General features: G+C 40.6%; 1 protein-coding gene across 7 annotated transcripts in view; it reads right to left on the bottom strand.

The window, feature by feature from the left end:
• tjp1b (tight junction protein 1b) overlaps nucleotides 1-23,346 on the bottom strand; it is a 69,836-nt gene extending 46,490 nt beyond the window's left edge. For 5 of the 7 annotated variants that reach the window (XM_087843187.1, XM_087843188.1, XM_087843189.1 and 2 more), the window contains exons 1-2: nucleotides 13,240-13,752; nucleotides 1,741-1,882 (exon numbers count right to left, since the gene is read on the bottom strand). In XM_087843187.1, the coding sequence (XP_087699313.1) occupies nucleotides 1,741-1,882; nucleotides 13,240-13,391 (294 nt within the window). In that variant the 5' untranslated portion in view covers nucleotides 13,392-13,752. Of the gene's footprint in view, nucleotides 1-1,740; nucleotides 1,883-13,239; nucleotides 13,753-22,184; nucleotides 22,297-22,831 lie in introns of those variants that run through there. The other 2 variants (XM_087843185.1, XM_087843186.1) reach the window with 1 other exon arrangement.
• Nucleotides 23,347-24,031: the final 685 nt, after the last annotated feature.

Below are 24,031 nucleotides of genomic sequence, written 5' to 3'. Positions count from 1 at the left end.
GTATTTAAAAGCATTTTATGTGATTATAACTTGTTTAAAAGAAATTACAGCACTTCAAAAGAAACTATATACATACCCCAGAGGCAATAAAAACTCATGTTCTCAAGGGCTGGTATTATTTTTGCCTACCAATCCTTGTATTAATAATTAAACCTGCTGAGAGGTTTTCCTTTAATGAGATGGAACGATTGAGCAGAATTCCTAGTCAGGTCATCGCCGAGCTGTCAACACGATACTGCTCCCCTGAGGCTGAGGCCCTCCAGCAGTCTACTGCTGTGTCTGTGAATGCGTGCGTTACAACTGTGTTTGCTTTGATTTGCGCACATTAGAGCCGTTCATGTATCAGAAAGCGCTTTGCAAAGAGCATGTCATGATAACTTAAAGCGACTTTACGGATTTGAAAGGAAAAATGTGACAGGTTTTACTTTGAGCATTTAGAAACAGTTTGGTGGATTCAACAATTGTAGACACCTGCGCTCTGAATATAAAAAGAGTGTTTTGTGTATGTGTGTCTCTGTGTGTGGCTTGATCCTAAAACATAATCTAACCGTTTTTATATATTTTGGATCACATAAAACCTCAAATATTCATCAGCATCCTGAACTTTATTTTCAACTTTAGAGCAGATTTTAAATGTCACTGTGAGAAAATGTGTCTTTTATCGGGCCACAACCTGCAGGTCGGTCGGCTTAGTTAAGCATAAAGACTGGAAACGGAACGACATGGAGCCTGACTGTGTCCGGCAAACATCAACATGTTTTATCTCGTTATATAACCACTAATACACCTCAAGTATGAAATTATCCCACAGATTCGCAGCATTTTTACACGTCAGTTATGCTGAGGATTAAATAAATGTCAGGCATTTGCTTCACCTCTGTTTGCAGTCTAACTAGCTTGCAGTGATATTTTCATATTTATGAGTACGCTTTAATAAGCTATAAAAAATAGCATTTTTCCTCAACAGTGTTATACCATTTATTTAATATCTTGATAATACTGACAGCTACTACTATACAATCTAATATGATGCAGTACTTTTTCTTTTGAAGCCAAACTTGAATCTCAAGCTGCCTCCACTCCATCTGTACATGGATGATGACACGAATACTGAGAAACTGTTCAGCTTTTCAATTTCAGCAGTCTTTCAGGATAACAGTAGAAACCCTGGAATAATGGTATGATGACAATTACACTGCTTACTCATCCCATCACGGAACAATTTCAAGAATATTATAGTCAGCTGTCAGTGTACAGTGTAGTTTCCGCTAATCTAACTCTCATCAGCACCCAAGAATATAAGAAATATTAAACTTTAATTAAAGGGTTGTATTGTAAAGCTCCTGTAATCCAGTTATAAATCAGCTATTTGATATTCATGGATTACAAATCACAGCTGAAGTATTTCTCTTTTTCTATTATTACCTTTCTTCTTGCTGCTTTGAAATGATCTAATGTCACTATTTATTTCTGTTATTGTCAAGCTTTGTATGTGGGAATGTTGGAGAACCGCAGAACTGATGTGAATTTTACAGGTCGTGTGTTTTTACCAGGGACAAAGAGGTCCTGATTGGCCTGCCCTACTGGGGCAAATGTTTAGAGATTTAAATAACTTCTTTCTTTAGTTGGCACGTTATTAGAATTGCAATTTTTCTGTGTTTCTGTTTTTTCTGGCTTCTTGGAAATGTGTATTTATGATAAAAAAAAATCATCACTTTGGCATCCTGTGCATTTACTTACATTAGAATCAAGGAGGTCAATGCTGTCCAAGCTCTTGCTCCTATGAATGCGGCCCTTGATGCGGCGGAGTGATGGCTTGCCCTGACTGGTGGTCACGGAGGAGGCTGCTGTGCCGGAGCCCGCGGTAGGACTGGGGTGTATCCTGAGGTGAGCAGAGAGGGAGCAGGAGGAGTAGGGAGGAAAACAACAACACCACATCAGGTCAAATAAGCTCATGCATATTTTCAATACAGCAGGAGAAAGTGCCACGAGTGAGACTAAAGAAGACGAAGAAGCAGGCTTTAGTGATGTTTCTGCCTTTCAAAATGCCACAGCCCCCCTACAGGATAAAATGGCATTTAAAGAAATCTATAATTGGATTTAACTTTACAGAGGCACTGTAGGGAAGCACCGCAGCTTCGAACACAGAAGGCCAGTGCTGCTCCGCAGGCCATGACAGCCAAACTACAGCTGGGTTGTGGTGAGATGTGGGGAGGAGGCACACTGGGCTGGCCTGTCACCAATACTCTCATGAAATGTTGTACCCGTCGCAAATGACATACTTAAGCAGCGCCGCTGGAACCCTGCTGACCACATTAAAACCCTGTGCCTCTCCTTCCTTTTGTTTCCTATGTTTGTTTCGTAATTGCTGTGTAAATCACTATAATCACCAAAAAAATAATCAGCCCCAATGGGGGGTGAATAAAGCAGACACATCTACCTCCTGTAAGCCTTACTGTATGTTACTTTAGCTGAACTTTCTAATAGGGCACAATAGTTGTGCTTATACATTATACATACAAGCCTTAAAAAATAAACATTATTGATTAGTAGTTTGTAACAAATTACTAATGTTTAAATATCCAGTGAGCGGAAGTTCTCAGGGCGAAAACGTCTTGTTGTCAAAGGGTTCAGAGGGGAGCTTTAAGCTCACAGGAAGCCACTATTAACTCAAATAACCACTTGTTACAACCAAGGTATGCAGAAGAGCATCTCTGAATTCCCAACATGTCAAACCTTGAAGCAGATAGGTTAAAGCAGCAGAATACCACACCAGATGCCACTTCTGTCAGGCCAAGATCAGGAAACTGAGGCTACAATGACGTGGGCTCACCAAAAGCGGACAATGGAAGGCTGGAAAAATGTTGCCTGGTCAGATGAGTCTTGATTTTCTCTGTGACATTCAGATGGTAGGGGCAGATTTTGGCATAAATAACATGAAAGCATGGATTCATCCCACCTTGTATCAGGGGTTCAGGCTGCTGGCGGTGGTGTAATGGTGTGGGGGATATTTTCTTGGCACATTTTGGTTCCCTCATTGACAAATGAGCTTTGTTTAAACACTACAGCCTGGAAATACCTGGTTACTCGTGACAGTGAGTTCACTGAAATCAAATGGCCTCCATAGTCACCAGATCAGAGTGTAATAGAGGTTGCTTTGCGATGTCAGTTTGCCAAATCATGCAGCAACTGGAGTTTTAATCGTCAGTAACCTATCTGTATTTATTACATTTTCCTATTGTTAACTGTAAAGTTAATCCTCTACAAATCTCATCTATAAACGATTAGTAAATAGGTTATTAAGAGTTCATAAAACAGTTCAAACGTTAATTTGTGACTTTATATATATTTTTTAGCAAGAGCTCAAAAATATGACTGATGTTTCTTAACGACAAAAAATGTTTTGAATGTCTTTTAAATGTCTCAAATTTCTATATTTATGCCTTTCAGTAATGTATTTCTATATCAACGCAGTTTCAAAGGTGCTGTGATCATTGTTGTCACATGTGTTGTTTCTCTCTTCTGTTTAAAATACAATGAAAATGTTAAAAAAGTCAAAACGATATACTAGGGCAATCCATACATGACTGGTTTACTCTTTAGAACTTTTTAAAAATCAGCAGTGGATGTTGCTACATAATTTTGTCCGTACTGAATTAATTCAGCGTAGAAAAGGTTTCTCATGAATATAAAAAGCTCATGAAGCATAGTGTAGCTCAAATTGGCGCTATTGTTACTGCCTCTTCTCTTCTCTGAGTCACTCCTAATGAGGATTTAGATAACACAATATTCAATGAGGTAAAATCCCCTCTACACAGTGCAGCTCAGAGAAAACAGATATCCATTAGCGAGCTCAACAGCAAGCCCGAGGAGCTCCCGAGGTTTGGAGGCTCAGCAGAGACGTTACGGGAGAGAGGCGCGGACAAAAATGGGAGGGAAGAGAACATCACCAACCACTTTCTACCTGCATTCATTCAATTATTGCCTGAAGCATACTAAGGGGCTTACTGGAAACGCTACTGTGAACCATTCAACAGTATGAGTACGTGCGGTCAATTACTGCCGACCTCAGGTTGTTCTCATAAACAATACAGCAAACATGACTAATGAGAAAAGCTGCTTGGATTGTATCACAGCCCTGCTGCAGCCTTGCGCATTCAGAGCCTCATTTCTTGGATGTTGATTCTGAAATGGATTTCAGCCAAAACACTTCAAGCCACAAAGGCAAGGAGTAAAATAGTGCCAGCAACTGTGCCGACTCAGATATAATGTGCAGTGAATTATTTCTTATTCTCTAACAAATATGCAGGTGTAATGTTTCACTTGTGAGCTGAGACAATGTATAACACTGTGAGATTTAATAATAGCCTCTCCCTTTCACTTGTGACATTTATGGGCACAGTTTAAACTACATGGATAGATGGATGGCGTTTGGCAGCCCAGAAATATTGCCAAAGTGATTGAAGGTCAAAAGAACTCTTTATAATTTAAAGACACATAGTCACAGATTTGAAACTTTACGGGAATAGTTTGACATGTGGGAAATATTGTCCGATCTTTTCATCTTTTCTCCTTAAGAGAAAGGCTACTACCTAATGTGAACCTCACTATTAAAGGCATAAACCATTCACTTGTGGAGAAATCGGACAGGTTAGCTGGTGGCCAGTGTTACTTAAAACCCCATACTTAAACAATTTAACCAGTTGTGTGCCATTATAATGTTATTTTCCCATCATCTATCCACTTTATCCAATTCAGGGTTGTGCAGGGAAGCTGGAGCTTATCCCAGCTGCCATAGGCCAAGAGGCAGCGTATACCCTGCCCAGAGACCAATTAGCCTAACTTCAATGTAAGTCTTTGGACTATGAGAGGAACCCAATAATCCACAGAAAAATGCAAGTCCACAGAGGCACAGCCAGATGGTGGACTCGAACACAGGACCTTCTTGCTGTAAGGCCATGTGGCCCAATGTTATTTTGCTTTCTTGAAAAATATGAAGACCAATTCAATCAGTTCATATCTGTTCATGTAATTCTTTCCCTTTTTCCCTATCATATGCTGTTATGTTGTGGATGTGAAAGTACTACAGATGGAAAGGGTTTTTTTTCTAGTTTTGGATTTTCATGATGTCAAGGAGCACAGAAAGCCTTAATAAGACACTCAGAAGCCCCTCCCACCTACTGTTCAAACGTTGCATTTATGAGGTACTGTTAGTCAGAAGAAAGTTGGCTTAACCTCCTAGGACCTGCCGTCCACATATGTGGACACCACATTTTGGGTTATTTAGACCAAAATACTAAATTTTGCTCTACATGGGCCTGATATCCACTTACGAGAACATTATACTGCTACTGTTCTATCAATTTTTATTTTTTTTTTGCCTGTCCCATTTGGTTCTTTAGCCGTCAGAATTGTTGTCTGAAGACCAACAAGGATACCCAATGGATTTATTTTGCCAAATGGATCATCATGGCATTGCTGTATTGGTCCATTTGATCGACCTTTGTTTTTATTATTTATTTTATTTTATTTTCAGTTGTTACAGACGGGACAGACATGAGTGAGGGATAGGAAAGGGAGAAAGAAAGAGGAAGGAAAAGAAAAACAAAAGGGGAGAGGGACAGTGAGAAAGGGGGGAAAAAATATCTCCTGGATCACCTGTTGAGATACTGATACTGTTCTATCAAATTTTTAAATGAATATCCTCATATGTGGCTCTCATTTTTCTTAAAAAAAAAAAGGTAAAAAAAATCTTTGTTTTTACATTCATCGGGCCCCGATATGCCCAAATATCAAAGAGATATTAATAATCCATGATGTGGTATAGAGTTCGGGTCTTAGGAGGTTAAAGTAGAAAGAGAGCGCAAAATATATTGTATTAGACTGCGGATGAACTGAGGGGAATCCATCAAGACCCAGTACAAGACAAATAATCTACTTTATCTACTCTACTGTAGTTAGAGTTTACAAATACAAATATCATAGTTGGCCCTCTTTAATATGAAACAGCTAGGAGAAGTGTAGCTTGGCCTTGCTTACTGCAAGCAGAGAGAAAAGTATTAAGCATCAAAAACCTAGCATCACTAATTAAGATGCTATATCTTGTCTGTTTTATATGTACAAGAAAAGAAAAGAAAGCTGTTCTTGACGTTATTATAACTTGCTGTAAATTCCTGGAGTGGTGTTGTCACCATCTACCAAAAAACATGAGCAGTAGGCCTTGCTGGCTCCATGAAATCACATCTTTTCCATTTCATGCTTCAAATGAGATGTAATGTGCTTTAGAAGTGCCGATGAACTGGTTTTGTTACGGTGTGTTGCTATCCAGGGTTTATGCTAACCAAGATTTTATTTTCCTGCATAGAGAAATTGTTTGCTGTCACAATGGCAAATAATTTATGGTAGGGAGGAACCTTCACTTTGTGAACCTGAGGTTCAAAGCGGGTGTTCCTGAGATAGTCCTGACTATTTCAGGTTTAAATCAGTTTTTAATCAGTTTTTCTATAAAAACCTTCGACATCATAAATTCCCAATAATAATAACCTAATAATAAATTGAAAAAAAAAATACATGTATATACTATCATTCCCACTGCTGTTTCTATACATACAAAAATATGAGATGTCTTCTAGCATATTTTACAATATATAGCAACCGCTTATACACAGTGCAAATTGCTGCTGTATTTAATTGAATCTGTATTTTTATCAGGGGTTTTTTGTACACTGTATTTATTTTTATTTTTCGAATATATCTTTAATTCACTTTTTCTTTTTGACCCTTGTGCTGCTGTAACAAGTGAATTTCCCCAGTGTGGGATTAAATAAAGTCTTTATCTATGTAACAGAGGGGGGTCAAAACAATGGCATTTTAAATCATTCAAGAGATTGTAGGCCTAAATCACAGCACGACAGTTTTGACATCACGCATCCAACAGCAGCTGATTAATATTCATATTTATATTGTGATTGAAAATAACAATTTTCCTGACATCTGTTGTGGCTAACATTTCAAAACTGGTCCCATCAAGCGAGTACACCCTGTCGGAAATCTTTTATCAGCGTGCATTAGCAGAATGCTAGGGTTCCTGTGGGCCACACCATCCTTCTGTTGAACACAATAGTATTGGTATTAATAATTATTTCACGCCTGCAGCTCAAGTCACTCCGATGGATAGAGATCAGTGTTTTTAACAGTATATTGCAACACATTTTCCCGCTGTAGGCTTAATAGGTAGTTAAAATAGTCTTGATAAATTGGCTATAGTTTTAGCCAGAGTTAAAGAAAAATCACTGTATAATAAACAGAAAGCAATTTTAATTGGGTTTTTTGGTAATTTGGTACTATTTTCTCAAGTGTTGTATGCTTCCTTTCTTAAAGAGAGCGTGCTCATACTTCTATCAGGTAAAGTAAAGCAGACTCATTACTTTTATTGTAGTTATACAGAATTAAGTGGACCGATCATTTTTATGCAAGCAGAAACCCCCCAAAGACCCATTGCAAGCCAGGAAAAACCCAGCTAAGGTAATGTTTGCAGCAGCTGCTGCAGGCTGCATATTAAGAGAAGAGACATGAAAGTGCTATCAATGTTCTCAGCTAATGGGCAGCAAGAAAGCAAAGGAGCAAATGTTCCAAGAGACTACATATGTTACTGAAAGGACATTTTGTCAGCTTTTATTACTTTAGTGTATTTTCTGCTGATGTCAAATAGCTGCATAGATGCTGCGAATGCAGGATTTTTTTTTAACCATTAATAGCCTAAAAGGTATCCATAATCATTTCTTTGCTGCTTTGTTTAACAAACAGTTCAAGCGCTTGATGCATGGCAAGTTAACAAAACAGTGTGGGTCATCTTGGCCCTGGTATAATGGGAGTATTGGAGTCTTGCCCCATTTGTAGTTTCTTACAACAAAGAAAATCCACTTCAGAAGATAATAGAATAAGATCAATGCCAAGACCCCAGATGGCCCGATGACCACACTGGAGTATAATAATGTAGTGCACAGATAAGGTCAAGCAGATGCCTGATGCTATTACAAAGAAAGGACGGAGAACACACACATACGCACGCACGCGCACACACAAATACACACATTAATCAGTTGCAGGACTTTCTGCCGTGCCTGGTTCCCAATCTCTCTTTCTCTCAGTCTGCCTGGAGGAGCCATCAGGTACGATTAGTTCAAGCAATAATGGCTAGTGCTTAATCAGCAGGTCAATAGGCAATGTTTCGCTCCATTCCTCCCATCTTGGCCAGCGCTAATATAACACTTAACAAGGAGAGCAATCCTGGCCATTGTCTGCCACACACACACACACACACCAATGCACATAGAGACACACACTTCAAGAGAAGTACTTATAGTTGGCCAATCCAAATAAAGATTCTGTTAAATTTGGCATCTCTCATCACTTTTATCCCAGTATCTTCCTGCTTTTGGTGTGTTATTTGGAGAAAAGGCACAGGTATAAATAAGATGAAGCATTACATAAACACAGTAGACTTGTTGTATTATCCCTACAGGCTTGCAACAGAGTGTAAAGTTCATTAAGTCAGGTTAATGCTAATCTTTGGCTGTGTGCAAGTACAATTTTTTTTAAAAGACTCCAGGCAAGAGGAACATCTGTTTGCAAAGTCTAATCCTAATTTAGATAGATGCCGCCGCTATTCAGTCTTTATTAAAGGCAAGCAAAGCCGTGCCTCCTCTTACACGGAACACACGGTCGCTGGTCGGCGGATGGTGTAAGTGTTCAGGCAGGGCGGTGTGTAATCTCACTGCCACATGCTGTGAGATCAGCAGCGGAACAGAAAGCAGTTCTGACCATTTGACCAGAAATGGGACAGAATTAACGCTGCAATTATGAAAAGAGCTCGAAGCAGGATACTTGAATGATACAGCGAGCTGCTTCTTCATACAAATGCAAATGCCTTTTCCCCCCCTCCATTTAAACTGGTGTCACATCCTGTCGTACATCTGCACAAAAATTACATTTGTGAATGGAAGAACTTTTCAAATCCGTAGCAGGGAGACATACAGAGCTGGCGGCACAATCGTTTTATTTAAGGAATTAACTAATTACTCTTCATTTCCACTGTGTGTATTCACATTTAAATGAATTGTTTCTTGTAAGATGTAAAAATTAATCATAAATATCTCACAGAAATTTGTTCAACTTCAACAACATTTACAGATTTATCTAAGAGAAAAGCAATGAGTCCACACATTATATCACACAGATATCTTCAGCTTTATCCAAACAGTTTTCTTGCAGTTTGGTCGGACGAAACTGTTAAAAGATTAAAACATCAGGACGACTTTCTCCCTTGCAGAGAGAAGCTGAGAGCCAGTTCTCCACATAACAGTGCTATGTTTTGTTTAAGCATACAAATTGCAATAAAAATGTTTATAATAATTTCAACAATAATGTTTTTTCACTTGCATTGTTAGGGTTTAAAATTCCCAAGACAGTAAGGCAATTCAGTCTACAGTCATTTCTCTGTGTGTACATATTTACTTGACAAACTCACTATAGGCTATGTTTTAATCCAGACCAATCAAATGAGGACACTGCAGCACGCTGGTTTGACCAGGTGCTTAAGGTGACATAGAAAAGGATCTGTACACACTCCTTGTGTATTTTTCCACTTTGGTTTTGTACTATAAACCTTATGAAGTAGGAGAAAGTAGTGGAATAACTATTTACTCTTATATGAATGACATATGACATCTTGGGCCACGAGGAATGCAGTTCAGTAGTATCACTGCTATTAATGCATGTGTTGAACAACTAGTACTACTACTACTACTTATGAAATTGAAGGGTTTTTCCAGCTGCCATCGGGCGAGAAGTTGCCAATATGCTGCAGGGCTAACACAGAGAATTGCACAACCATTCACGCTTGCTTTCACATTTGCATCCAATTTAGAATCACCAGTTAACGTAACCTAACAATCATTGGACAGTGGGAGGAAGCCAGAGTGTTTTGGAAGAACATGCGAGCTCCGTGCAGAGAGACTGCAGACAGCTGGTGGATTCAAACCCTGGACCTTCTTGGTGTGGAGCAGCAGTGCTAACCACTGCACCGCTGTGCTGCCAGGTCATATTAAACACAATAAAAGAGATAAGGTTGATGCATGGGGATGTTGTGGAAGTTTTCCATTAAATAAAGCCTGCAGACAAGCGGTGAGTGCTAGCTAACATTCTTTAATCACAAACAAAGAACAGAAAACCAAGCTTGGTGGAGAGCCTGCATGATCGTGGGGCAGATGGTCAGCAGAGTCTCTTAAGTGGCTCTGACTTAAATACCTTCTTCAAGAACAAAAGGCAGTACACAGCTGTTTCACACCTTAAGGTTCACACTCCCTTGCTACCTCCCAGAGTCATCGAAGAGACAAAAGATTCTTCCTGTGGAGTTGTCTGCTTCCCCCAACTTCCTTACCAGACCCCCACCCTCTGTCTAACTGCATGAGTGTGAGACATGTTAAAATCCAGTGGCACCAAGGCATTATACAATAAAATAATCTGAATAATACATAAATAAAAGAAATTCCTATACAGGGATTTTGATCTGATGTGTCTTTTGTCCTCTGTCCCTCCCATCACGCCCAACCACAGATTGCTGTCCCTCCCTGAGCCTGGTTATCCCTGATGTTTCTTCCTGATAAAAAGGGAGTTTTTCCTTCCCACTGTCGCCAAGTGCTAAGTGTGAATGGGGTCATCTGATTGCTGAGGTTTTCTCTGTATTATTTTGACGTCTTTACCTTACAATATAAAATACCTCGAGGCAACTGTTGTTGTGATTTGGTGCTATATAAATAAAACTGAATCAGACTGAATGTGTGTTTCTTTGACTTTTTAAATGGCACCATGCTTTTTACGTGATAAAATTATAATATAATATTAACTGTAGCTGCTGATGTCTCATCACCACAGTGCTTTGACAGATTTTTCCCTAAAGTTATTATACATTCATGTGAAAATGCACTTTAAAGAGTTTTTTTAATCTCTTGATATACATACATACATATATATATATATATATATATATATATATATATATATATATATATATATATATATATATATATTCCCACCTCCTTGCAAACCTTTTTCTTTCCATATGATTTGTATGATTTTGTTGTCATATGATTTGGCAGATTGGTGAACACCACAGCACGAATAAAACCTAGAATATGTTTAAGACTTGCTACAGTGACCAAAACAATTTTTGTCAAAGATCAGTTCATATTGGATGAAATTTGAATAGCGCTGGACTGTAATGTGACATGGACAAAATGCAGACATTAGTAAAAAAAACATCAATTTCAAGCAAATTTTAAAAAACACACAAAAAGAAAGAAAAACCCACGATATTAAAGATTTTAAACCTCTTTAACATGATTCAAAAAATTTGTGAAGTGTAACCAAAAGTATGAGTGTTAAAGTGATTGTTGTGGTGCACTCAGCGACAAACAGTGGAAGAAAGTTTAGAAACCAAACACTGGTTGTCTCTGCAGCAACTTCACTTCATCTTTCAATTTCTGGGATTTATCTGTAAAGAAAAATATTCACTTTAACAAAGTCAGATATCACTTTGAGAGTTACACAATTACTTTAGCCTCTTTTGTCAGTGCACTGCTTTAGAGGAGACAATAAGCAGCTTCTTCCAAAATCTCCCTAAATACAGAGGCGTAAATATGAAAACAACAATAAGAGGAGAAACATGAAATGAATCCTCAGTCTAAGTAAATTAAATCCCTTATCTTCTCCTATGGGGGGCAATTAGGCTAATAAGACGATGACTAAGGAATATGATTAGCTGAAAGAAACCCAGAGATAAAAAGCTGCATATGATAAGCTCCTGACCCCGGCTGAGGCTACAGTGGCGCTTTGACTCTTCTTTATTGTTTATAAAGGATGGTGTCTGCAGTAAATATTTGAATTAAGGCACAACAAAAGAGTGTAGGGACATCTTATTAGTAAAACAAAAAAAAAAGACTGCTAACTTACTGTTATCATAATATAAAGTAATTTAACTTAGAGGTATTTTGAGGTGCTGTTAAATTCTGGCTTTGTTTTGTTCTTCTCTCAGTCACGGAAATGGTTTAGGTTGGCTCAAAACAGGTGATGAAAGCAGTTAAGCCTCTCTCTCACACACACTGGAGCCACACTAGCCTGTGCCACACTGTGCGATACATTTTGAATTTGTGTTAGACCCTATCAGAGTGCCATTGAGTCTATTGACTCCTAATTAACCATCTTTGCTTTCAAACAAGATGGTAATCCAGCTGTAATTAGGGATACTGTCTCACACACGTTGGAGGCCCCTCCACGAGCAATCTTACTTACAGTCAGGGAAAAAGGGGAATGAAAGGAAGGCTGCCTTTGGAGTAAATAAATGAACAAGGCCGCATGAGGAGGAGAAAGAAAGAGAGGTGGTCACTGAAATATACTGTAGCGTTCAGGCACACAGAGTAATGGGGACACTGAATAGGTGGGTAGACAAGACACAAAGACATGCTGAGAGCAGATTATGGAGATAAAAATGTTTAATGAGAGATGTACAGAGGCCTGGCTGCAGGACAGGACATTTAAAAAAAAAAAAAAAAAAAACAGGCGCGAAACATGTTTCATGCTTTACATTTTATTAACTAGTTACAACACAGCATTGGGAACAGGAGTGAGGTCGGGGAGGAGGGGGTGATGTTTACCACATGATTAGCTTGATGATGACATTTCCAGTGACAACAGCTGTGCAGTGGAGGCCATACAGTACATTAAAGCACATGAAGTTAGGATGAGGGGGGTAAAAAGAAAAAAAAACACGATGGAGCTATGACATCATCCTACGCATTCAACTTTACAAACTAATGCATGGGAAGGACAAGGCTAAAAGAGCCACTTGTCTCCAAACGCGCACGCGTGCACTGTCACGCACGCACGCAAACTCCCAGCATGCGGAGTAGTTGCTTTGCCCCACCGTGTATCGACCACAGTGGGTTTGTAACGATTGCAACATGGTGCAGACCGGCTGCAGTGGCTGACAGGAATATTATGTCATTTCGGAGAGTGAGCCGGGCGCATTTTGGCTCCGTATAACCCGCTCATCCGTTTGACGAGATGTGGGAGGCGACGGCTCGGCTCATCGCAGTCCCCCCTTTTCCTTCTCTCCTCAACCTGCATCACATCATCATCATCACCATCATCACCATCATCCGCACCGAGAGTGATACTCACCACATACGCTTCCTGGGTGGAAGACAATGTTCTTTGTTGGAGGCGGTCACCCCCAGAGCCAGCTGCATAACAGTAATGTATTTCTGGTAATTCACCATGGTACTGTCCACCGCTACTAAAAATCCAACCCAAAGAAAAGCACAGGTGATCATATATTTCTTTAGTCCCTGGCATCCGCCTCCGCTGCGTCTTCCGTGCTCAGCATCACAACGCCATTTCCAGCGCTGAAGGACTGACAGTGAAAACACTCCCCGAGGAGCTGAGAGAAAGGTGCCGTACCGCTGCGACCCATGTCTGCAATGACACTCTGACCGTGTTTTTTTCTTTCTTTCTTTCTTTTCTAGCCCTGGCAAACACACCGCCGATCCATCCGAACTGTGTATTTTTTTTATATTCTTTTTAACGACTACGGTCAGGATTTGGACATTATCTCCTTCCTCCTGCCTCCTCCTTCCTGTCCAGGGTTGGAAACACTCTCTTAAAAACGCTGCAGCGTCCAGGCGTCCGTGTGTGTGAGGTAGGGGAGAGAGTGTGTGTACAGTGTAGTCAGAGGGGAGCGACTGGGAGGGAGGGGAGGAGGGAGAGGAGGGGGGGGGGGGGGGGGGGGTCAAGGGACCGATTCATTTAGAGATGCTCGCTTGTATCCATTTAGGAAGTCGAAAGTTTGCCTTTAATTACTTTTTAAAGGTTGGTTCTTTTTTTTTAAAGTCCACTACCTTTGTTAGGTAATACTTCCGGGAAGCGGTAATGACTTGCAGGGGCGTAACTAGGAATTCAGAGCTCCCTGAACATCCTGCCTCTCCTGATAGATGAATGATGCCTAAATTCCGTTTTGTTTTTTTCAAAAGGGTCCTGGTGTGCTGGATAAGTAGGCATGTCTCCACCAGTTTATATATATATATATATATATATATATATATATATATATATATATATATATATGTATATATATATACACACATATATATTAGGGGTGCAATGATACACAAAATTCACGGTTCGGTTCGGTTAGATACTTTGGTATCACAGTTTGATATTTTTTCGATACAAAAAAATGTTCATGCCTTTAAATTTAATGTTGCTGAAACAACAAAATAATTAAAAAAATAAACCTATCTGATCGAGAAATTACAGAGAAATTACAGAGAAATTACAGATCGAGTTTATTACAGAGAAATGGCTCTTTCCAAAATAAAAGCTATACTATAGGCTTCTTCTGGGCTATATTCTCAGCAGCATATTAAACATATCAGGTCCCCATGAGGAGAATCACGTGCTAACGGCTGTCTAAATGACTCGGGTAAACTTTGTAGCATGTGTGCTTGTTGTTTTTGTCCGCTTCCACTTGTCTTTGCACTAGGATGATGTTGGCGTAAATGTGCAGTCATATGCGTTGTGTTCCCACTAGTGCTGTCAGCGTTAATCTCGTTAAAATTACGTTAACACCATAACGCGGCAAATCTCCGTTAACGAGTTACCGCGGATCGCCCCGTGCGTGGGGCTGGATGGCGTCAACGTGTTAAGAAGCTAACAAGTTCCCGCCAATTGAGCATTGCGTGGCACATCCGACATACTGTTTTACTTTTGTCCATGACGTGCTTACCTTCAGGGTCATGCTTCACATGAAAACCAAGATAGTTCCAAACGCCAGATCTGACTGAGGGTGGGGGAGGTTCAATTTCGGGTAGCGTTGAGGCAGTTGCCATGTTGCAACGAGCTTAGCTTCTGTCTTGCTAGCTTGCGCTGCGCTCAGTGGATCTGCACTCGACAGTGGAGTAGTCGAACGCAGATCCACTGAGCGCTCAACACAGACAGCATCGTCAGAAGTAAAGTTGATAAAATAAATTAAAAATTTTGTATTGTTCGATACATATGCGTACCGAACCGGAAGCACTGTATCGAACGGTTCAATATTGATACTAGTATTGTTGCACCCCTAATATATATATATATATATATATATATATATATATATATATATATATATATATATATATATATGCAAATAAACAGGTGTAAACAGGTGTTTATCCATCTATAAGGGTCCAGATTGGACCCTTTAGGCAGTCGTACAAAAAAAAAGTATGACGGGAATGACTACTGATCCATGTTTTCTGCAGCTGCCAGTGTCCGATTCCACAACCAAGTATAATCCCCATCTTACTGAATAAATTATGACATATGGGAAACATGTGACATACAGATAAGCTTCTATTATACTAAAGAGATGAAAAAACTGAGGCCGATTAATGCAGCAGATTGTCTATAAGGCCGCACTGTCACACACCAATGGTGATGCAACTTGGGGCTCTGTGTCTCACCCGAGGAGTTTTCTGCATGTGGACGGGAAAAATCAGCAGTCCTCCACTTATTGGACAATCTGGTCTACCTCCTGAGCCTCAGCCACCCCTCGCAGGGGAAAAAAGACCAGTGAGAGCACTCACACAGAAATACCATATTTTTATCGTGCTTTAGGTCTGACTGACCCCAAGTATTTTCAACCCATTGATGGTCCTTGGTGATTACTCTTAACTTCCAAAGGATAACAGAAAGTAATGGATTACTTATGTTACTGTGCATTTTTTGGCTTTGTGCTCATATTTATGTATGACATAGATTAGAAGACAGTAACAGGACACGGCTGGTGAGTAATTTACCTTGAGAGGTTTTCACAAGGCTTGCAAATACCACAGAGACACCAATGAGAATCATACTTAATTGTGAGTCTCCTGTACAGTTTTCATTGTCTGGGACGTAGAAAGAAGAAATTGAGCACCCAGAGGGCAATGCATGCAGGCTAACTGAGCAGAGAGAAGCTGCACTTTGAAAGACATGCAATGACAGTATGAGCTAACCCTAATCCAGGGTGAATATAAGTGGAATGTGTTCACAGTTTACACTTGTCTTTTAAACCTCATACAGTTTGAATGCTCAGTGAAATGATTTGTAGCTGTCACAGTTGCTCATAACACCCAGTGCAGAGTTATATGAATGAGAAAGTCTGAAGATTACAACAAATTCATCAGTTCTGTGTGTCTGCTTAACCCCATCCGCACATAAAGCATGTGAACAATGAATATTCACCAGAGTATCAAACACAGTATGACCTAATTTTATTGGACCTTTTCACTGGAGACACCCTCGTATTTATTTTATTGAACTTCTTTCCAGGGAATTATTACACTCCCTTATATTTCTATCACTGGGTTATGAATTCTGTGAGCTCATACCTGTTACAACCACATAATTTTTTAACTGCCTTATACATATTCACATCACAACCAACCATCAGCTATTCAAAGAGATTTATGTCTCGTCTAGTTTCTGTTTTACGAGAGTGCATAAGAACCATTTTCTTTTAAATGGTTTTATTTTTAAGCCCCAATAACTAAAAAGGCAAATATGGTATTTGAACTAAACCTTTGATTGCAGTTCATGAGGTAGCATTTATAACAAAAAATATTTAATATCAGTTATCTAATGTAAAAGCAATATTTTAATGATTTTTTCTGCCTTTTTGATTGTGTTTGTGATTGCTGAATTGGAGTGAAGTGTGGTCGTAGTAGCTCTGCCTCAGTGCCCACACCACCTGTCATTAGCAGCAAACAGACGCTGGCGTGGGTTGCTTCCCAGTCAATAGACTGACACGGAGGTGCCGTTGTAAGCTTCAGAGTAAGTCGATTAGTCTAGACTTTGAAGTCTTAGAGGACACCTGAGTTTCTGAACTGCACCTCTCACCCTCACCAGCTCAGACATAAACAAAAGATAAATGGGAACTGGGGAGGTTTTATACTACATACGTCTGCTGCGAGCAACGCAGTCCTACAACTGACTGAATCGATCATTTAACTGTTGTGAGCTGAAGGCATTAGCTAATGATTTCATTTATATTTTAAAAAATCAAAATGAAAATCAAGTTTGGCAACGGTTTCGTCATCCAAATGATTTCCACCATACAGCTAAACAGACAGAGCATGACACTAAAGCTGCCAGTGTCAGGGGAGCAAATCCCTCTGTGGCCGACGCTGCTAAAAATGTTTGCACCCGTGATGTCGTGTGCTCTATCCGCGAAAGTATCCTAATATACCCAACTGACAGTGTTAAACTCTCATTGGCAAACGCAGGATGACACTACGTGTGTAACGGTACAGTGAGCTTCTAGAGTAAATGTTCATATAGGATATGATGTTTTAGAAATAACTAGAGCTGATATGCTGAGAATGAACATCAGGCGTATTCTGAAATGTAAAACAGCCCTTTTGGTAGTTGCCAGCTAGTTACTTCTGGGTGACTGGAAGCAGAAAAGCCTTCGGGGCTTTAAAGGAACCTAAATTCACCCAGTGCTCATATGTCCATAAGTTCATTCATCCAGTACCTGCTGATGAAAAGGCTTCAGTGTGCATAAAGTAAATATGATTCAGTTTAAAAACAAAGTAAAACATATAGTGATTTATATGTATAGACATTGAATGCACCTGCAAAGCCTTGAAACGAGCTTGGCTCCTACACAGGTTTCTGGAGCAGACAGACTATAAAGTATCAAATAATACATATTGCTATAACTATATAAACACTAGGTTTTCATCCATTGGTCTCATATTTCAGATATTTTTAGATTCCAGTATTTTCAAAGTCACTATATTTCAGTTTGATTAATCTTTGGATGCATATCATAGATCTCGTTTACTTCATTCATTTGTGTAGAAATCACTAAGTAAAATTTCTTGAAGATGCACAGAATTGCCCAGTAATGACATTAAGATAGACATAAAATGATCCAATGTGTAGTAATGTTAGTGTAGCTTTCTTTTTTAACTCATGACAGCGAGGATATGAGGTGAGAGTAACGGTGTAGGATTTTGGTTTGTTTTGAAAGTACATCGACTAAATTGTGTGTAATTAGAAAACAGCACAAAGTAGAATTTAATGATCTTCTATTAGTGGCAGGGTGGCACGGTGGTGTGGTGGTTAGTGCAGCTGGCAGGGCCTTTCTGTGTGGAGTTTGTGAGCCTGTGAACCAATTAAACTAACGTCCAAAGACATTAGTTTAATTGGTGATTAATGTCAATGTAGATATGAATGGCTGCGATAGATAGTTAAATTATCCAAGGTGTAACCCACCTCTTCCCCTATGACACCTTGGGATAGACTTCAGCCCAGATGTGACCCTGAGCCTTGGATATACAGAAAAAAACCTATGGATAGATCATTAGAGGTACCTTCCTGTAGACTTTGTTAGATAATTCAGTTTCTTATGTAAAAAAAATGCCTCTTTGCTTCCTGTTCGTAGCATCTTGAATCCTGTCAAGAGTCAGCTAATACATCGATAATGGAATCATCAGTGCAGAGTTGCACTCCAGCAAACCTACCAGCAAAGCACCGTGTCACCTCCCATTGAGTAGGATGCCACTCATATAACTCCCCTGATTAATCAGACTCTGCACATCATCATTATCAGTCATGTAAGACACGGCAGCCATTAAATGATAGGAAAACTGCCGAGGACACACACAGAGACATTACCGAAGCTTCTCTCTTTCTCTCTCTGTCTTTTGTTTTCACATGCACACATACACACTGCAGGGAGTGTGTATGGAAACCAGTGGTAGTGTGTCAGTGGGGAAGCACTAACACAACAGTGGGTCAGTGGCTGTGCTGCAGTCTGAAGCCCACTGCATTTCCATGCACACTCCACTGCAGCACTTTGATTGCACACTGGCATCCCCCTCCTCTGCATCTCCACTGAGGAGCCGTCCCCATCATTACCCTTCTCACATGAGAACCCACTGCTGACATCTCTTATTGTGCGCCGCGCACTCACACGCTCATGCACGCCAAAACCAGCGTGCTCACACAGACACACACAGGTACACGTGTGCACAATTAACACACTAAAGTCCTCGTCTTTCTTTCTTTTTTTTTCCCAACCAAGTAAATAGGACACACGGGGCTGCCCTTCTTTCTTGTGTCCTTCCATTTGCTTGTCCACTTCTTTCTGCACAGCAGAATCAAAGCTGGTTTGTAGGACTCGGAAGCTGCTCCCAGAGGAGCCAAACCTGGACGAAAGCCCCGAGAACCACTACCGCTGTAACACTGTGATTTATTACTCGTGCACCAAACAAAGAGGAGTTCACAGAGAAAGTCCTCTTCACATGAATGCACTGCACCAAGAAGACCAAGAGTAATGAAGCACTCGCACATGCACGCACACACACACACACACACAGTCACACCTCAGCGCTGTCGCAGTGCTTTCTTTCTGTGTACCGTGAGGTGAGTCATCAGCACGGAGAAGCATAACCTCACAGCTCCAGCTAATCTCTCCTCTCCTCCTCCACCTCCTCTTCAACCCGCCAGCATCTCATTTTCTCCACTTATGGATGAAAGCATGGTGCCTTACATCATGGCTGCTGGCTCACGTATAGATATAAGGCCTCAGAGCCAAACACACAGCCAACGCATCCTGGTTAATCACCTCATTTTCCATAGGGGAACGGAACATGTGCAGGTTTTGAAAATAGCCAGTTACTCATTAAATATATCTGTGCAATCATGGCTTACATGCCTTTGAATTTTCACTTCAGTACAGGCTAAGAAGCCTTTGCACATTCACAGATGAGTGCTCGAGAGGTCTTGAGTGTTGATTTTAAAACCAAGAATAGCTGCATATTGTAAACAATCTGGCAACCAGCGAAACTGGATTCAGCAAGCTTCCCATCATTCCCTGCACCTTCCCTGTGGGTACACACAGGTTCTCAGCGCCCTTTAAGGCAGAAGCCTGGAGATGTGATTAAATGCTGCGTGTTCACTCTCAGTCAGCAGGATACTGACCAGAGGCAACAAAAAGCCAAACTAATAAACACAGTGCCTCTTTGAACCCACACAGCTGACAATCAATCTGCTCCTCTGCTGTGGATCAGAGAAAGTGTTCAGAGAATAAAAGGGGGAAAAAACCTCACATGACTTCACATAGTTCAAACAAGAGGAAGACATTCCCAGGTTGCCTTCACATTTATAACAAGGCAGGCAAGCAGTCGTGCTTCACGCTGTCACACAGGGACACATGCTGGCGCACAATTTTTGAAGCCAAGCATCCATCACTTGAGGCAGTTTCTGTCCTACTTCTTCTAAAAGTGAACAAACAAACGATTACGCTTTTTTATCCTGATATACATGCAGACGGCACTGCCCGACGCTTGATTCGCCAACTGTAGTGACATTCGCATTAACAAAGACAAGTGCACTGAAAACAAAACCATTCACAAAACCTGCAGATGCATGTCAGAGACGTCAGTTTCCAAGGAGCGTCTTCATGTATACGGCTACACTGAACGGTCTCGGGTGAACGCACAAACAAAGCATCAAACCCTGGAATTAAATTTTAAGAGGACTTACATTAGCTTGTTAGCGTACTGCATCTCCTGTGGAGGCTCTGTGACCATTCTCTGTGCTGTTATGCTGTTTAGTGTGTTGGTTTGTTTCTGTCAGCCTGTCTGTGTGTGTATGTGTGTGTCTATGCGTGTGTGTCAGTGCCCAGGGCCAAACCACTAGGATGGCTGTCCCCATGCTGACTTAGCTGTCATACATTAAAAAGGAACGGCCCAGGGAGCATATCAGCTTGCCTGTCCCTTCACTTGAAGCATCACAAACGCCCCCCAACCACCCATCCATGCTACCTCTCATACACACACACGACACTCATATACACACTATGAAATATTTTCTGCCCAACCCCCGCCACCGTGCAAGCTGGGCCAATGGAGGTCTTCAGAGGTCCACACACACACACACACACACATCCAGAAAGACACCGTCACTCAGTCACGACGCATTTAGAAGGGCTGACACACTCTGTGACAAAAAACACCCTCGCAGGACTTCGTCTACCAGGCTCGCTCTCTTACATACAAAAAAAAAATCAACAAACTCACCAGAGGTCATTTTATGCGCCTCTTTTCTGCAGTTTTATTTTTAGCAGTGCTGTGACTGTTTCGGTGCTGCATTGCTTAGATTATTCCTAACAATATTAACTCATTTGGTGTTTTTGATTTTTTAAAAATAAGTATTAGAGCATTTCGAAGATGAAATCCAGTTAAGATCTGTTAGCTAAGAATGCCAACACACTGAACTGAGGTGAATAAAATTCTCTTACACCTCATGCCACATGCAGTTCACAAGTTTACATTCACTCATCATGGACATTAATTTCATGTTAATTTGGGGCTTTTAATGATTTCTCTGAACTGTTTAAGGTCTCTTGGAGTCATTTCTAAACCAAATCATTTATGTAAATACAAGTTATTTAGACCTTTACCAAGGTCTGAAAGAAGACCAAACTGTCACCCTTACCAAAACCCCGACCTCAAGTCTATTGAAAATTTGTGGAACGTGTGGATAAACCAACCAATTCAAATGAACTTGACCAATTCTGCCCAGATGAGTTGTCAAATATCCAACAATAATTATGCCTCGTTGGTGGCTACCAAGGGTCTAGTAAAGTTCCAACTTGCTAGAGGACACTTACCCTATTTTGGCAAGGGTGTATGTAAATATTTGAGTCTTTATGTATGATATTGACCCTCTTTGAATTCAAGAAAATCCAAAGTAAATTCAAAATTGTGCACCCAATTCTTATTTTTTAATCACATGAAAGATGGGTGCTCTAAAATCATCCCAGCTGTGGAAAAAGAAATCTTTAAAAGGCTAAAACTATTCAAACATTCATGCCCATAATGAGTGGATATTAACTTTGTATCACAACTGAAAAAGATCTTTTGCATTTTGCATTGTTTCGTCACTCTTTTAGTCACAGCTGTTAATATGTCATCGATCTGAATGTTTAAAACATGGAAGGATGATTTTATCTTCTCGTAGAGCGTCGTGTGATTCAGCAGAAATAAAACTCAACATGACATCATTGATGGGGTATGTAAAGCAGTTCTCACCTGGAGTCAAATATGGGGTCGGTGTACATGGGAGGCGGGCACAGAGGTTGCTCTCCTGGAGTGCTCGGGGGCGCAGTGACGCCCCCTTTCTTGCCCTGTCCTGAGACACCATCTGTAGGAGCAGATGAATATTTTAGCCCTTTTTACAACTTGGCTGATTTACACCTCTTTCTCTCTGACCGGGTGAGCAAGCAGGAGAATTCATGAGCTGGTAATTGTGGGAAATTGCCACGTGTAAGGAAGACACTCACTTCCCTTTGTGAGAGTGTGTTTTATGTAAAAACACATTAACCTGGAGTAGTGCGACACAGACAAGGCCCTGCATTTGCACCCACGTTGAGGCCATATGTTGTCAGAGGCTAGTTAGGAACGCTGGCGGCTCAGTAATCCCCTCAGCCACCCAGATTTAAAAAGCTATTTTTGCTTGCTCTTAGTCTGTTGTGCTGGATTACTGCAAAGTAGTTTAATTTCCTTTGTATTTTTTCAACTTTTTACATGTGTACATAATTAAAACTTTTGAACACGTAAGTGCAAAGCTGCCACAGATTAATGAGCTGAAACATTTTTATTAGAAAGACCCTCTATGACCTCTTGTTTTTGTGCTTTGCTGCTTAATGGTGTAATTAGAGGCTAATTAATGTTTTTACCTTCTCCATCCAACAGAAAGCAGGTTAGCAGGTGAGGACAAACTTCCTCCAAAACAGAGCAGAATGAGCTGAATGCAGCAGGCCCCTTCGAGGACAGGTGGTCCAGGAATATCTCGGTCCGCTTCTTGTCGGACTCCTGTCCTAGTATTTCCTTGTACTCTCCCAGTGAAAAAACCTTGTCATACACCAGGTAAGGAAGTACACTGTTGACATCCAGCTCGCTCAGGATCTTTTCTCTGTGCTGCTGGAGAATCTTAGCTGCCCATCTCTGCTTCTTCCTGGCACATGGCTTCCTGCCAGACCTCTGCTGCTGCTGTTTTCTTTGCCTCTTCACGAACCACCTCTTGGTGCCACTGCCAAACATCTTCGAGTTGAGGAAACCCACCAAAACTTCTTCCACAGCTCTGTCAAAGTGGTTCCCAAAGGAGGGGAGGTGCATATTTCATGCCAGTGAAGAGACCATGCCACATATTTCTTCAAGCCTCCCTTTGTTGTTGTCTGAGTCGTTTATCTGGGCCAAGAAGAGACAATCTGGACAGTAGCTGATTTCTAGCCGGGTACTTAGCGACACTAAGAAGATTAACAGACTCTTAAGTACACCAATGCACATTGCTCACCAGCGCTTAGACACCCTCAACATATTTTGCATTATTTTCCTGTCTTATTGGAAGATCAAACATTCACTAAAGTCTTCATTTCATATCCGTATGGCCCATTTAATTAAATTGTGTCTAACTAGTTTTTCTGTTCTGTTAAAGCCCCGAAGATAATTTAGAACAACCATGTCAGAAGGCTCCACAGTTATTTTGGGTTGTGCTGACTGGCCTCGAAATCACCAGGGACTTAGAAAACAAGGAGTGCGAGAGTCAAATCCTCTACCCATCGAGGAAAACTGTGTAAAGTGAATGAGACATACTGTTAGGCTGAGTAAGATGGGAGGAACTCAGCAATCCGCAGCTCAGCAACTCTCCTAACAACTCACCTTCCTGGATATTGCTGTGAGAATGTGACACCTGATTAAAACAAGATTAGAACATTTCGTCACGGGCACTGACCCATTAAATCCAGCGTTACTCCTGCTTAAGGAGAAGCATTAACATATGAGGAGGAAAAAGGGTGTTTCAAGGGGAGCTTAATGTATTTCAATGAAAATCTATTAAAAAGAAAAGACTAATGCAGCACAAACCAATATGACCTTGA

The sequence above is a fragment of the Neolamprologus brichardi genome, chromosome 7 (genome assembly GCF_056152115.1).
Source record: "Neolamprologus brichardi isolate AB-2024 chromosome 7, ASM5615211v1, whole genome shotgun sequence".
In the NCBI taxonomy this organism is placed as follows: Eukaryota; Metazoa; Chordata; class Actinopteri; order Cichliformes; family Cichlidae; genus Neolamprologus; species Neolamprologus brichardi.
Note: the sequence above shows the minus strand (reverse complement) of the source record. Positions and strands in the feature narration are given on the sequence as shown.